Source organism: Lutra lutra, chromosome 15, assembly GCF_902655055.1.
Source record: "Lutra lutra chromosome 15, mLutLut1.2, whole genome shotgun sequence".
Classification (NCBI taxonomy): Eukaryota; Metazoa; Chordata; class Mammalia; order Carnivora; family Mustelidae; genus Lutra; species Lutra lutra.
In genome coordinates, this window is record NC_062292.1 from 911,653 (window position 1) to 927,817 (window position 16,165).

A 16,165-nucleotide genomic window follows, 5' to 3' on the forward strand; every position below is an offset into this window, starting at 1 on the left:
ATCGTATCTGTGTCGTAAGAACAGGAAAGCATAACATGGCGCAGAAGGTGGTCTGGTGAACTTTGGAGACCAACTGCCAGGCTTCAAGTCTTGGCTGTGTTGAGTGATGGTGGCACCGTCTTCTCCTCTTTCTGTACCAGTTTCCTCACGTGTGAGGTGAGAACGAGGCAAACATTTGTTCGGTTTTCATTTAGGACAATCCTATAGGTAAAAAGTATTAAATGAATGTTTTCAACGCAACTTCAGAATCCATACTTGTTTTGTTTTCTGTTGATTCATCGAGGATATTTCCTTAAGACTTTGATAATTTTATTCACTCACCCAAGGACACTTGCCGAGTGTGTGTCTGCTCCGTATTCCTGCTGCTCTTCCGCTCCATTGGCGAGCGCGCCTTCCATGACGCGGACCGCTTCATGGAGGAAATTAGCTAACCAGCTTGGTTTTGGCGAGAAAGGCAGGCATATAAATTTATAAAATAAGTAAATATACAAGGATGCAAACTTTTCTTAGAAACAAAGACTATATATTGATTCTTGAAAATGAATGATTATATATACAACGCCAGTAGGCTAAATGAAACAAAGCAACATGTAGGCTGATTTCTGGAACACACATTCTCCCACTATTAAAAGAAATTTTAAAGAAATTAAAGAAATTAAAAGAAATTTTTGTTTGCTCTAACACTTCTTCTTTTATACCTATGAGGGGAACAGAAATGTCAAATTAAGCAGGGCAGGGAAGACTGTCCATCCCATTCAGGGGGAGCTGAGGCAAATGACAAGTTAACCATCTGACAGGTAATGCTCTCTGCTTTTCTGAGATTTGTAGTCCAATTTTGCAACTCTGGTTGGAGTGGGTGGAAGTTTGTACTGAGTTCACTTTGGCAGTAGGAAAGCGTCCAGACCCGTGGTGCTCTGTGCACAGCTCCAGCTTGGAAGTCAGTCTCTGATAAGTCGCAGGTACCGCAGGACTGATGATGGCTCTGGAGACAAAAGCCTCCCCCACGCTCCCTTCCCAGGCCAGCAGCACGAACAGGTAGTGAGTTTGTCATTTTCAAGATTGCACAGAGACACAAATAGCACATCTCAGTCTACAAACAAAAGTGTACAAGAAACCTAGCTTTTTTGCTTTCCAAATCTCTAGTCCATGTTAATATGTTAATTTCAAGCCCCATTCAACTAGGATAGGACAGTGTCTTCTCAGTCACCTTGGAGTCTCCTCTCCTCACTGCCATCACCATCTGGGCTTTAGTCTAGTTAAGAGATAGAATAAAGCCATCACACTGGGGCAAGGGTCCCTCCAGTCCTTGGCTCACACAGGCACACCAGCATCTGTGTCCATGTTTACCCCTTTGCTCCCCAGCAGTGGGATTATACTGCTGCTTTTGTGCCCCACTCAGGGTCCCAGAACTTCCACTGGGGCCCAAGCTCTGTCTGCATAGTGTGGTTGTCTCGCTCGTCTCAAGAGCTAGTTCACACTTACTTCCTGCCAGAGACTCCTCCTTGTCTCTCCAAACCCTGTGTCCTCTCTTTTTCCTCTAAGATTCTACTGCATTCATCTGGCACTTGCCATTCAGACCGTCTTGTCCTTAAGCTTTTCATGAGTGTCTGAGGCCTTTTTAGGATAGGGCTCCGTCTCCTTCACCTATAGCTCCTCATTAATAGGTCTTCGTCAGTTAAATTCATACTCCGTCTTGCATCTAAGGAGCCCACGAGCTCACACAGAGCAAAGTAAGGAGACGCAGGTTAGCAGGGAGAAAATGTAGACCCGTGTTGCAGGTTATCAAGATTATGCACCAACAAACCAAAAACATGCTGTGTATATATTTCGTCTTCTGCACTACGCTTTAATTCACAGGTGGTGTCTCTGTGTTCATGATTTTTTATCTTCACCAGGATCCAGCCTGGTGACTCAGTTCACTGGCGCATCTGCTCTATGCCGACCCTGTTCTAGGTACCATGAAGAAATAAAAAGGAAATTAGAAAGTAAATAAAAATTCCAACCGAAACAATATTTCAAGAAGTTGATTGGAAAACCACGTACACAGAAATGATGAATAGATAAGCCCAAGTAATGGACTCCTCCATCATCTCTATCAGTAACACAGCAAGTTCCATTTTCAGTCTGGGTTGTCTCATTTCTACCAAGTGCTTCTGTGCTAGGCCCTGGTGATGCAAAGAAAAATAGGATTCGGTTTCAAGGTTACATTTGATATGACTGCTTGGAATTTCCTAGCAGGGAGGGCTGTTTTATGGTTATAAATAGGAACATGGATACATAAGAAACTACTATTTCCTTAAATCAAATACTTGTTTTAAGAGGCACCCCCTGGGCCCAACTTACCCCAGCTAGAGAAGGGAAACATACAAGGTATGGGGCTCTCAGGTAGACCAGAAGACTGATCTATAACTTCTCCAGCCAGAAAGCTCATCAAACACTGAAACATATGACATTGTATCAGCTTCTGGTATAATGATATAATGTTGCATGTTGATTATACCTCAGTAAAAATAAGACCAAGCAAATTTTTCAAAGACAAACCAAAACAAACAACAACAACAACAACAAAAACAAACAAACCTTCCCAACCCCCCCAGATGTCCTTCTTAGGTAGTTAACTTAAGGATCAATTCTCTCCATATTGTTGGTTACAGACCTTTGTTAAAACCTGACTCACTGCTATTTGGGTAGGTCTTACAAAGAGTACACACACACACTGTTGTGTACACGGAGACGCTCTGGCTGTAAAAGGGAACATGCTTATTACTAATTACTCTGTGACAACAGCAGACGTCAAGTTGGAGTATGGCACCCTAGTCCTGTGATGCTGTCAAAGTGAAGGAAACTAATTAAGGGCAAAACAAAACATCCCAAACTCCTGAAATCTATTCCCAATGGGATATCAAACCACAGCTGACCCAGAAGTAGATTCTCGTCCTTTGCAGTTAGAGGGAAACAGTTTTCCCAGAACAATTTCACAAACTTTTCTGCCACCTGCAGGGTTTACCTTTTGTGAATTTCCTGACCTGGGGCTTTACTGCTCCCAGATCTGGATTTATCACAATGTTTACTTATCTCTGGGTTGGTGAGAAAAGAACTTTAAAAAACAGTGAATATTAGATGCCAAGAAGACAGTATTATTTAGATATGTTTCCATGGGACGTTGAGTTTGTGAGCAACGCTGAGAATTGAATATGTACGTAAGTAACTTCCCTGTAGGCTATTTTAATAATATTATAAGTTAATTCCTTTTATGATGTAGGACATACATACTTATTATAGATAATTTTGAAAAACCATAAAGATATACAGAACAGAATAGAATCACCGTAACCCATCACCTAGAGAGAAAACATGCTGGTATACTTGTTTGTGTGTTTCAGTTAGTTGACATTATACTGCATATGTACTGTCTTCTTCCTCTTTTTCTACCTGCTATTATACTTATTACTATGCCACTTTGATCTGATGGTTATTTGATATTCAGTGACAATGACAGCTAATGTTATTGATGCTGATATATATCATGTAATTTATCCCTGTCACAGTCCTACGGGGTAGGTGATTTTATTAACCGATTTTGCAGATGAAGAAATTGGGCAAATATGGGTCAGGGAACTTGCTCAAGGTTTCCCTAAAATTAAGTGCAGAATGTGGGTTGAACCAAGTGTGAGCCATCCGAGGGCCCAGTCGCTAAACATCAGACTGTACCGTTATCCGTCAGGTTTGGTTTTGCAAGCAGAAGCCCCTCAACATTTTTCAGCGTGAAGGGCTCTCATGGGGGAATGTCAGGTTATACAGCCTGTACACACCTCCCCCTGGAAGCCAGCAGTGATGAGGGAAGCCCTGGACCTAGCCACACGGGCATGTGGGACGGAGCTGGCTGCGGGCCCTGCCAGGTGCTGCGGGCCGCTGCCCGCGCGCCGGTTGCTGATGCTCAGCCCAGGCCTCCGCCCCCGCCGCCGGCAGCGCCCGACCGTCCTTCCAGACTTGCGGGCTCGGAAGTGCGGTCCACTGACGGTGTCCACACACCCGCTGCCAGCAAATCCGAGAAGTGCCGTTCCTAGGCTTTCAGCCCCCACGGTGCAGGGCGGTCGCGGCGGCCGCTGCGGTTACTCCTCCGAGCTCGGGCCGCGCCGCACAGCCCCGCCGCGCGCCAGAACCGCCCGCCGCGCTCCCTCCTCCCGGCGGCTCGGGGACCTTCGCCCCTGCCCCTCCGGCCCCGCCCGGTTCCCCGAGCGGCCACCGGAGGGCAGCACCTGCCCGCCACGGGAGCTGCCGGCGCCCACGCGGCCTGCGGGCGTCTCCCGCGCGGCCCGGTCCGACCCGGACCCTCCAGGCCAGGCGCGGACCCTCCAGGCCAGGCGCGCACCCTCCAGGCCAGGCGCGGACCCTCCAGGCCAGGCGCGCACCCTCCAGGCCAGGCGCGGACCCTCCAGGCCAGGCGCGCGTCCCCGGCCCGGCCCCGGGCGTCTCCCCAGGCGAGGCGGCGGCGCCGCGGTCAGCTGCTTTCCCGCACCCACGGCGTCCTGGCCGGCTCGGCCTCCTTCCGCCGAGAGCTCCTTCGGCCCCGCGGGCACACCCGCTTGAGGGGCGGACGCGGGCCTGGGTGGGGGCAGGCGCTGCGTCACCCCGCATCTGCCGCGCTGGGTGTCGAGGCCACACTCGGCTCCGGGAAGCTCCTGCCCGGGGAAACCGGCTGGTGCAGAGCACACGGTTAACTGCCCGGACGCGTCGCGACAGGCAGGGGTACTGGTTCCCCATACCCAGGCTACGGGGAAATTTGGGGCATCGCTCTTTGTCCACATTCTTCCCGTAGATCCCCAAGTAATAATGGAATTGCTATATAAGAGAAAATAAACACTTTTAAGTGGTGGTAGGTATTGGCGGTTCGGTTCCACACAGTCTTACCAATTCCTACGCCCACCAGCTAGTAGTAGTGCTTCTGCTTGAATCCTGGCTCCCTGCAACCTGGGCCGAGTGGCGTTTGCTCTGCTTCTACTTACCATTATGTAGACGCTGCCCCATATTTATGTGTGTGTGAATATATAAAATTATGTATTATATACATCTTATTCTATGACATGCGTCAGAATATGCATACGTGTTTCCCACGGGCTGCTTCAGGCCCCTGTTAAGGGGAATCATAGGCCAGTGCTCTCTCTCACATATATCCTTGAAGCTCCAAAACCAAAATCTCCAAATCTGAAGAAAGAAACATCCCCAACATATCTTAGTCAATGACCATAACTGTGGCAATCCTAACTGCTAGAGAGTGCAAGGAATTCTTCCACAAGTTGTAGGGCTGTAACACGAAGGAGTAGGTTGAGCTGTGGTGCCCAAATCCAAAATCCCAGTGCTTTAAACCAGATACGGTTGTTTTTCTTCGTCGTAGCAACAGTCAGGAGTTCAGCAGGATCTCATCTGGCATGGGATTCGCTGAACCAGGGTCATTCCGCCTCCCATTCCCATGCTGGCACCCACGTTCCACCCAGCAGGAAGCAGAAAGGGAAGGCATGCTCCCGCTTTCCAGAAGATACTTCGCAGAAGTTACACACACCCCTTGCTCTTAGAGCTCGCTGCCCAGAAGGCGGTGAGATGGCCAAGTTCAGCCTCAAAGAGGGTGGGAAATGCAGTCTTCTTTCCAAGGGATCATTTTCCAGCTAAACATCGGATGAGTTCTGTCCCTGCCCCAAAGGCACAGAAGTAGAAGATGGAACATTTGCTCCTACAGGACACGACTGACTTATTTCCTGGAAAGCCCATACTCCTTTCACATAGAAAATACAGTGCCGTGGGTTAGAACCTGTTTTTCTTTCTCTTAGTTACAGTCCGCTTTTCCTTTGACATACATTGTCTTCTCAGAGGTGCTGCAGACTCATTCTGGACTTCAGTGGCTGCCGTCTCTCTTGCTTTGCTTCCTTGGCGAGCCCGGCCTCTCTGTCTCGCCGTGACTGGTCTGAGCGCAGACACTCAGATGCGGCGGGGGGCTGTGAGTCTGCAGGTTTGCTTCCTGTTCTTTCCTTGATGAAAGAACAATGCAGATGGGCTAAAATATCAGGAAGCAGGAAAGTAAGAGAGAAGATAGAGACAGCAGGTGTGTGTGATGAGCAACGAATACAGCCTCCATCATCCAAATTAAAACCCTGATTTGGACAGGCCGAGGAGCTTTAATGGAAAGAGAGACATCGGTAGATGTGGCAGTTACAGAGGCAGGGTCCCACCGTGGAACTGTGCATATCTTGTGCGTCTCACTAAGTGTACAGCGGCCAGAAATTAAGATAATACAGTTTTGTAAATTACTGGCCATGTAAGTTAAGACTGTGGTGTGAGTTTTGTGGATTAGTGAGCTCAAGCAAAGAACAGACATTAGCTTGAGCAGTGGAGCCCAGAGGTCTTCAGTCTGTTTCTCATCTCATACCACGTGGCGAACGTCTTCCTGCTGCCCAAGTGGTAGGGCCAGGGTTCTCTATTGCCTTTTTGCCCATCTCTATTTTCAGTTTTCTCCTCCCTCTCCTGAACCGCGCACTCGTGCACTGTACTCTTCTCAGGAAGTACGCTAAGTGAAACAGTCTGTGCGCCGTCGACACAACGATGATGGACTTGAGTTTAGCGTGAGTCACCGAGAGGGCACGCGTACCCAAGCCCTCAGACTTTAGGGATTCGAACCCTGGAAATTCTTCCAAGGTCAGTGGGTCTTCAGGTGCCCCCAGTCGGAGTTGTGGGTATAGGCTTTTAGCCACTGGTTTAGACCGGCTTCCACCCTACCCCCCGCTCTGGGTGTCTGTCCGTCTGACTGGGTTATTGTTAAAGGTGAGTAAATTCAGTCACAGCCTGTCTGGAAGGAGACTTCACTTACACCCTCAGCGCTCAAGGAACCCTGCTTCAGAGTGCGCAGACGAACAAGGGAAGGACGCACACAAAGTCAAGAGAAGGGGATCTGACGGGTCCTGACGTTGGGGCAAAAGTGGGTGAGCCTCGGACACTGGGGCTCACGACAGCCCGGGGATTGCTGGTGAGCGCACGAGTCTCCAGAGTCAGCTGACGCTCGGTCACAACCACGCCTCCTCACAACCATGGGGGGAGGACGGGGGGGGGGGGGGGGGGGTGGCTACTTTCTTTATTTTACAGTCGAGTGCCCGCCCAAGGTCATACGGTCGGGGGGGGGGGGGCTGGGATGAAAATAGAACTCAGGCGTCCCGACTTTCAGACCAGGGCTATTTCCATTATGCTGTGGCGGCCTGATTCCAAGAGACCCACATCCAATGCCCAGAAAATGCCACGCGGAGGACGGCTGCGGCACTCCCAGCTTCCGTTGGGGGCTGGGGGTGGGGGGAGCCAGGGGAGGACTGTGGGGATGCCATCCTGCCGTCCTGGGTGTGGAGTCTGTTTTTATGGCTTATGCCACTCCAACTGGCATAAACAAGGCATAGCTGAAGATTAAATGTCCTGAACATGATTAGCCCGTTAGGTCTCTTGATACCTTCCCCAGACGGCTCTGCTGTTTTACATCCCAGTCAAGTTCTGTTTATTCGGTTTCTCACATGTTCACGAAGAGATGTCCTCTCCAGTGCGTCTCTTCAAGGAGCACATACTCTCTCCTATACTCTGGAAAGGAAAAAAATTCCTTTTAGTCCAGAGTCAGGTCATCAGGAAAAAATTGTGTTGCCATCCCCTACCCCTGCCTCGGGCCACCAACTTGTCTCTGTCTGTCCAGAACTTTCTCCACTGAAAGTCTCATGTTCTCCCTTTAATTCAGGATAAACAGGGTTGTTGGTCCTCCTTCCATGAGGGAATTTTCTGCATTAGCTCCTCTTGCTGCCTATGGGGTTATGACACGAACCCCACAAAGTGCCTTGTCCTCACTAGAAAGACATTCCGTGGTGCTGCCTACATCTAACAAAGGCAGAAGGATGGTGAACTGGGCAGCACAGCCTCATGCTCTGTAGGATAAGGAGAGACCCCATGAAGGTGAAGGGCAGGTTCTCTGGGGCCTGGGCTTCCTGGTGTGATTGAGAAGCTCCTCGGGGTGGAGGAGAGTGGCTCTGGGTGATGAGAGGTGAGAGGAGGAGAAAAGAGCCACTCACTCTTGCCTGCAGGAAATTAGGACTATCCCATTACCTGAGGGAAAATTCTTGTTTCCAGGGTGGAACATTCTAGTAAAGTCAAGCAGGGAGCAACCACTTATGATGTCAGTTAGCCAAGGGGTGTTTGAGAAGAGTTAGCACAAACCAGTTTGTCCTTCGTTTCTCTGGGCTGGCTCTCCCTGGTGCAGGGTGGGGTCCCCCGCAGGCTGTCCCTGCAGGTCAGGCCAGGCTCTGTGCTGGCAAAGAGGTCAGAGCACTCGCAGGGATTCCCTTTCCAAGTGTTCCTGTTTCCTTAGGAAGAAGACTTCCCTATTCCTGCCTTTCTGAGGTCAGAAAGCTTTGCTGTTCCGGAGCCCGGCTCTTGGACAGAGAGGAGGGCAGAGGGGGGCAGCCCAGCAACGTTTCAGATTCCCCTGTCTGTGCAGGAGTTTGGATGACTGAAAAGATGAATTCACTGCAGGCGTGCACCGGGCTTATGTAACCTGCAGGCAGCCACGCGGGGGTGGGGACCGGCCGGCAGGCACCGCACTGCAGATCTCAGCAGAGAGCAGGCTTGGAGGCTCCGTGACTACCGCAGTGCGGAGCCAGCAGCCGGGGTGGGGGAGGGAGCCCAGGAGCCTCTGGCAGCGGAGCTGGGGCTGGTTTGGCAATGCTCAAGGGGTAGGGCGGGATAGTGGGGAAAGCTGCCTCACCGGGCCCCTTTTTGACCGTAGGTGGGGGCACGCAGTGTGGGAGGGAGCTGAGGAGACAAAAGGGAGGGGAAAAGCCCAGAGGCCTTGGAGCCGCTTTGTTGGGTGAGGGATGAGGGCAGCAAACTGCTGTGACTGATTGATAGCGTGATTTCTCTTCGGGGGCCTCTCCCCACAATTCTTTCTTCCCTATACCGACAGCCACACTCCTCCCCATCTTTGGCTTTCCCAAGCCTCAGCCCACAGCCGCCCACCCCAGCACCCAGCCCCTGGTAACTGGCAGAAACTCTGCTGGGTCCTCATGTTTGGGGACAGTCAGCATCTCGGCTGGGGAGACACTTCCAGGCTGGGACAATCAGGTGGTTGCAATTCCACAGGATTTATTTGGCTTTGTTCTGCGCAAGGAACCAGGTCAGGCCCTTCAGGGCATGTCCCTGCCCTCTGGGTGTTGCAGGACAGCGGTGAGAAGTTGGAGGGCCCTGACGGGCCCCGACAAACGCAGCACCGAGCCGCACACGTTCCTCCAAACCTGGAGGAGATTCAAAGTGCTATACCCTTTTCTGTAGGTTAAATCTCTTTCCTTTAAAAAAATATTTATTTGAGAAAGAGAAAGAGGGAGAGAGTGAGTGTCGGGGGAGGGGCGGAGAGGAAGAATCTTCAAGCAGACGCTGCTGAGCACGGAGCCTGACGGGGGGCTCACTCCCAAGACCCTGAGATCATGACCTGAGCTGAAACCAAGAGCCAAACCCTCAGCCCACTGAACCACCCGGGCACAACACCTCTTTCCTTCCAGCTGATTTGGAGGACCAAAATGTGGATTATTTTGTCTGATTTCTGCAAATCTGATTAGGTTGTCAATAGGACAAAAGCTATAGGTTCTTATCAAACGTCACTCTTTTTGCGATGGCGAAGAAAGGGGGCCTTTAACGTCAGGCGGACCTGGGAGTGAGTCTCGGCGCGGCTGTTTACTTGCTTTGTGCCCTTGGTCAAGTAACTTCCCTTGTCAACTGCGAAATTGGGCTTTGTAAAAAGCAGTTAAGAACACAGGCTCTGAAGTTAGGCTGCCTGGGTTTAAATGGGAATCTACTGCTCATTCACTGTATGACTTTGGGTAAGTTGCTGAACGTCCTGGTGCCTCAGTTTCTTCATCTGGGAAGTGGGCATATTAATACTACACACCTCTTAGCATTGCAATAATGATTGAATATCCTAACATATGCACAGAACTTAAAATAGTGGCTGATATAGAACAAGTGTTTTATAATAATGACAACAACAGTAAGTTCATCACAAGGTTTCTATGATATATAAAATTGGATGGTGCACATAAAAGCACTGGGAAAATAAATGTGAATACATGTGACTGTCTCCTTCTTTCACTTATAATGAGTCAGGAAACAACAGAAGAGTGCTTCTGTACTAACATTCTGTACCACAGAATTAAGTCTAGCATGAGTAGGTAGTTTTTCCACTTTTCCTTTAAGAAAATGGAAACTAAAGCTGATATAGGGAATGATTATTAATATGATATCATAGCTCTTAGCACTATAATTAAAAAGCCATGCTAAAGTACAGTTTTCAAAAAGGCAAAAATTGTGAGTCCCATGCAAATGCAAAAATGAATAAATTTCAAACATTTTATTGAACCCATGATTAGGGAACGAACAAGATGCTGGAGTCCGTGTAAAGGACAGTCTGAAGAACACACAGACACACAGTCAGGGACACAGCAGTGGATCTGCTCATGGACGCAACCCTGGTTCAGGTCCGGAGTGCAGTCAGCAGTCAGATACAATGTTTGGGGTTAACTTGTCTATAGGATGGAAGTCAGCCAAATCTCTACCGAGGAAATGCACTTGCATTTCTGTAGACAAGGGTCATTTGCTTTACTCTGCTTTCCAAGGCTTAGCTTGTCTTCCTGCAGAGCTTGTCTAGTGAGTGGAAACACCAGAAGACACACCATTCTGCAGAATCCAGTGACCCTCAGAGAGTCTGTGAGTCCATGTCGGGTCGTCAGTGGAAGAGTATCCAGTAAAAGTCCTGAATAATTAAAGATAAATCAAGCGATAAAGTACTTTGTGCTTTGGAAAGGGAGGGGAGACTTGTCAGCGGGTGGTGTAAAATGAGGTGAACCTAAGTTGGTGACGTTACCTTATGCACCAGTTTGGGTCCTCAGGATCAAGGCCACCCTCCTTCAGATGTGAAACCGTTCCGGCGTGGTAGGTGACACCAGGATAGCTGACAGCAGAGGCTCCGGGCTGCTGACAGACTTCTCAGGGACACTACGGCACGCTCACTCTTCTTCCAGACAGGAATCGCACCACAGGTCTGCAAGGCAGTGAGACAGAACCTGATGCCGGCGGGTGGCGGAGGGAGGGCACGGAGGACCCCTGTGGGCTGATCCACACAAAGCCACAGAGCAAAGCTCCCCATGGCTTCCTGGCTCCCCCGGGCACTGTCTGCCGTACGTCCACGAGCCCTGTCAGGCACCATATTCAGCCTCCGTGAAGCTGGAGACTTTCCTCAACTCCTTGGGATATAATCATGGGCTAGTAGAAAACACTGGGAATCAGCATGATTGAGACTTCTTAGAAAGTTCTTCTAGAAACCCAAGGCTGGGTTTTCCCTTAGTCCCTAGAGGGGAGCTAGCTGTGTTGTTCGAAGCACAGATTGGGAGCCCCTGGGTAACAACCACTTTGACTGTTGTCCCCAAACTGTGAACACGAGGACATTTAAACAATCAGGGAGTCAGACTCTTCCTCGTCTCCTTTATTTGGAGGTGAGACCAGTCGGTTTCTCAGAGACACCCTGGGGGGTGAGGCTGCTGAGAGAGAAATGGCGGAGGGAGCGGTCCTCTGTTAGTGATGCTGGTACGACATATGTCCTGTAGGGCTTCTTTAACTCCTGATTTGGGGGAACCGGGAGAAGTGGAGGAAAACTCGGTGGAGTCAGTCAAATACGATTTATTTGTGGGCAAGCGAGGAGACAGTTCCCTTCCTCTTTCTTTCTTTTTTTTTTTTTTTAAGATTTTATTTATTTATGTGACAGATCACAAGCAGGCAGAGAGGCAGGCAGAGAGAGAGGAGGAAGCAGGCTCCCTGCTGAGCAGAGAGCCCGATGCGGGGCTCGATCCCAGGACTCCGAGATCATGACCTGAGCCGAAGGCAGCGGCTTAACCCACTGAGCCACCCAGGCACCCCCCCTTCCTCTTTCCTTACTAGGGCCGTGTGAGTGAATCTAATGGGAGGTCATGGGAGGGGGAGTTCAGAGCCTGTTTTCAGTTGTCCTTGCCCAAAGACAGCAATCAAAATGCAGATGAGGGGACGCCTGGGTGGCTCAGTTGGTTGGACGACTGCCTTCAGCTCAGGTCATGATCCTGGAGTCCCGGGGTCGAGTCCCGCATCGGGCTCCCGGCTCCACGGGGAGTCTGCTTCTCTCTGTGACCTTCTCCTCGCTCATGCTCTCTCTCACTGTCTCTCTCTCTCAAATAAATAAATAAAATCTTTAAAAAAAAATGCAGATGAGCGCGCTCTATCTTGCGGGAGGAAAGGGACGCAGATTCTTGGCCATGAAGGGGACAATGGCTAACTCATGTTTCCTGGGGCTTCTCTGCCCACAAATGGCCACTGGCCTGAATGCGGGGGATGGAGAGCCAGCAGACAGGCTCTGTGTCCTGAGCCGATGCCACCCTGTATTGCCTGCCCGCTTTCTGCCCAGGGAGGCTCAGTGCTGCCTGAATGCTCCCTTCCACTCTGTTGGAAAAGGGCAGGGCCAAGAGATCTTGTTTCTTCCTTCCTTTGCCTTGACCTGAACAAAGATCTTGCCGGCTAAGTGGCTTTCCCCACAGTCCACCAGGCCACGGGGACTTTTCTAACCAGAAAGGGCCGTTTGGAGCACTGCAGTCTGGCAGCATCAGAGATCCACTCTCGTTCTGATCTTCGCTCTAAATATCTAGAGCCTTGTCATCTCACTAAACACAGGAGATCTGGGGCAGCACGGGACAGAATTAGAAATGACCCACCAGGAGATAGGAACTCAGCCGGAGGAGGACAGCACCATGCTATAACCCAAAAGGGGGAAAACTAATCAAATGGAGCCAGAGAGATGCCTCCTGATCTGCATTTTTTTTTTTTTTTTTTAAGCAGAAAAATGACCTTCAACAAACCCATCCAACAGACAAATCAGCCAGGGATGAAATTTCCAGGGCGCCTCCTTCCCTGGCAGGAGCGATAAGTCACTCCCAGGCTGAGCAGCTGCCGGCCTTCACTTAGGGCTGGTTCCTTCCACCCAGTCCTAGGAGAGCCCCCGGCCCCTCCCCTCCCTGCCGGCCAGCGCTGCTAAACTTAGCTCTCCCAGCGTGTGCACAGTCTATATTTAGTGCGTAAGAGTCAGAGCTCAGCGTACAATTCATAACGCCAGCAGTCATCCCTGTATCCAAGAGATACGTAGAGAAAAATCCTTCCAAAGACCAGCTTGCTCTCCACTAGGGTGGAAGCCATTCTAAGAACGGGGAATTCACAGGGCCAGGGGGGTTTTCTCCTTACCCAGTAGTGTCAGGAGTGCCTGAGATGGCCAGGCACGCTGCCAGGGAGCAGAGCATGGCTCCGAGAGCCAGCGGGCAGAAGAGGAGGGAAGGAAGCAGGACTCGGAGAACGGCCTGCGGGTCCTGCCGCACTTGTTCTGTCCCCGTTGAACCTGCAGGAAACCAGGATCTTAAGGCTCTAGCTTGGATGCCCTTCTTCATGGGAATCGCCTGGAGGCCACTCAGAGTGGATTAAGAGCTCCCAGCCCCCAACCTGGCCTGCACACAGTATTTCCTCTGCCACACTGTATAGAAACTACCCCCTTGCCCTGTAATGTGCAGATAAATCACTGGGGATGTTGTCAAAATGAAAGTTCCCATTCTTTGTATCTGGGCCCCAGATCCTGCATTTCTAATGAGCTCTGGGGGCACGACTGGTCGGGCAGAGGTCTCATCAGGCTGACCAGCTGGTCGCAAGTCCAGACATTGCCTCGAGGGCCGAGCCTGCAAGTTCATGGGTGAAGGTCTTATAAGAGGGGTGTCGGGAAAAGAGGAAAGTGACTGGTCTTCATTTACCATCCCTGCCCCCATTCCCAACCCACTACCACCACCATGACTGCAGGCCAGCAGGACTGAACCCAAGTGAGGGGGAGATCCCAATACGTGGGGAAGAAGGTTTGTGATCAAGCATTTCAGTTCAGGCCTTGAGCCCCTCCCGCTGTCCCCCCTGGAGACCTTCCTTGTATCAGAACAAGCAATGTTGCAGAGGTCCCTAAACCACAGCTGGGGCCGGCATGGAGGGCCCTGAGTTTTCCTGCTGCTGAGGGCCGTCCTAATGGTATAAGCCAAAGGGGAGGTGGGAGGAGGGTTCAGGATACCGGTAGAGTGACAACAGGGAATGGCGAGAGACAAAATACACCCGACAACTGAGAAGATTTCATTCAGGCGCTTGCAGGAGGGAAAGCGTTTGTTCCTGAGCAATGTCTCAAAGAGGAAAGTGACCTGGCATTCCGGAGGCGAATACATGAGAGCTGTGAGAAGGTCTCACCTGAGAATATTTAGAATGCTGGGGGGCGCGGTGGTCCTGCGCAGTTAGCCAGAGTCTTAGAAACTCAAAGGGCAGGGAATTTCTGAGAACCAAGGGGTGGGAGAGTTTCCGAACCTTTATTCTTTTCCGGGAGCATAGGACTCAGGTGGGTTCCAACCAGTCAGAGTATAAGGTGGTGACCGTGAGCGGTGGGGCGGGAGCTGCGGGGGGCAAGAGCAAGCCAGAGCGCCCGAGAACTGCGGGCGTCTCTGTAGCGCTTCCTGACAGCAGCGGGACGGCGGGGCTGGCCGAAGCCCAAGGCCGAGGGCTCGTCCTGACACATCTGCTACCTGCTGGACCGCTGGTGGGTCCGCCGGGCCGTGGTGGGAGTATTTACACCAGGAGAACTGGCAGACGCTGGATCGGCGTTCCTCTCCTGCCCACTCACGGACAGAGCTTACGCACTGATCAGCAGTTCACTGCCCAGAAGGCCCCGTGGAGGAGGCAGCAGTGGAAATGGACCTTGAGAATTGGGAAAAGAAGCATGTTGCCTCTCTCCTTCCCAAGTCAATGCCAGAAAAGAGAGGGTACGTCCTCAGACTCCAGAATGGAGAGCCTGGAGCTGAAGCAGGAGTACAGTGAGCGTCGTTTGAAGTGAGGACGGATGGTCTGGACGAGAATCTTGGTCTTCGTTTTGAAATGGGATGAGCGAGTTGTTGTTCACGTAGATACTGTACGTGTGTGCCATTCCAGCATCTGGAGGTTTCCATTCAACGGACATCTTCTGAGCATCTACAGTCTGGTGATTTCATTACAAGATCTATAGTGTCTTCTGAATTCTCAAAGCAAGATTGCTTTGTGTTCTTTATTGTTTGACTTGTGTATTTTGTGCCATTATGATTACTTTTGAAAAGTGTGTACAGGGTGCCTGGGTGGCTCAGCGAGTTAAGCCTCTGCCTTCAGCTCAGGTCACGATCCCAGGGTCCTGGGATGGAGCCCCGCATCGGACTCTCTGCTCAGCGGGGAGCCTGCTTCCCCCCCGCAGCCCGCCTCTCTGCTTGCTTGTGATCTCTGTCTGTCAAATAAATAAATAAATAAATAAATAAAATCTTTAAAAAAAAGTGTGCGCAATTATATCTACCACTTTCTTAATGAGGAACTTGGTATTCTGCCTTATTAGGATATAGCCAACAGCATAGTTTTGTAGGGGCGTGAGGAAGAATCCATGTCATGTCATATTAGAGTAGGACATTCAGTACTTCTGGCCCTTTGGATGGTGGCTCTACGGTCCACCAGTGAGCCTCACCTTTCCTTCACCCCGACCACTTCACAGTTCTTTATTGTCATTTAAAAATTTAATTCCTGTAGTTATCATAGTCTTATATTAGTTTCTAGTGTATGAATCCTACTTCTCTGTCATAAGAAGCATTCAATTGTTATTTTTTTTTAACATGTGAACTGCTAAATCAAGAGTGATCAGAGACAAGAGTGGGATCATATCAGGACAAACGAATTCTTGCCATGGAAACAAAAACTGAAACAGACACTTCAAAGCCTATATCAAGTCCAGAACTCTGCTCTGGTGGATAAATAGGAGTCAACTAAAAACGTAGGAGGTGGAAGGAATTCCAGTGAAGGGAAGTGTATTCGTTCATGCGATTGCACTATTAAGCCTTCGTTATTGTTTTAATTGAAACAGGTTGAGATAAAACAGAAACAGGTTGAGATAAAACAAGAAGTGGGAAAGAAGGAGGAATAAGGTCAGAATGAGGCAATATTCACATCACTGAGAGCCTTACAGTTTAGTCTTACTTGGGAGTTTGAGCTTTACCCTGAAAAC

General features: G+C 50.2%; 1 protein-coding gene and 2 long non-coding RNA genes across 3 annotated transcripts; all 3 read right to left on the bottom strand.

The window, feature by feature from the left end:
• Positions 1-600: 600 nt before the first annotated feature.
• LOC125085982 (uncharacterized) lies at positions 601-3,306 on the bottom strand. Its single transcript, XR_007123066.1, has 3 exons — positions 2,344-3,306; positions 2,044-2,165; positions 601-1,944 (listed from the first exon to the last, which is right to left on the bottom strand). It is a non-coding gene; the product is annotated as an uncharacterized LOC125085982 (long non-coding RNA).
• Positions 3,307-4,112: 806 nt separating this feature from the next.
• Positions 4,113-8,382, bottom strand: LOC125086241 (collagen alpha-1(I) chain-like). Its single transcript, XM_047705441.1, has 2 exons — positions 8,233-8,382; positions 4,113-7,608 (listed from the first exon to the last, which is right to left on the bottom strand). Exon 2 carries the CDS (start codon positions 4,806-4,808, stop codon positions 4,113-4,115), a length of 696 nt encoding a protein of 231 aa, XP_047561397.1. The 5' UTR covers positions 4,809-7,608; positions 8,233-8,382.
• Positions 8,383-10,447: 2,065 nt separating this feature from the next.
• On the bottom strand, positions 10,448-13,482 carry LOC125086110 (uncharacterized). Its single transcript, XR_007123101.1, has 3 exons — positions 13,321-13,482; positions 10,928-11,104; positions 10,448-10,816 (listed from the first exon to the last, which is right to left on the bottom strand). It is a non-coding gene; the product is annotated as an uncharacterized LOC125086110 (long non-coding RNA).
• Positions 13,483-16,165: the final 2,683 nt, after the last annotated feature.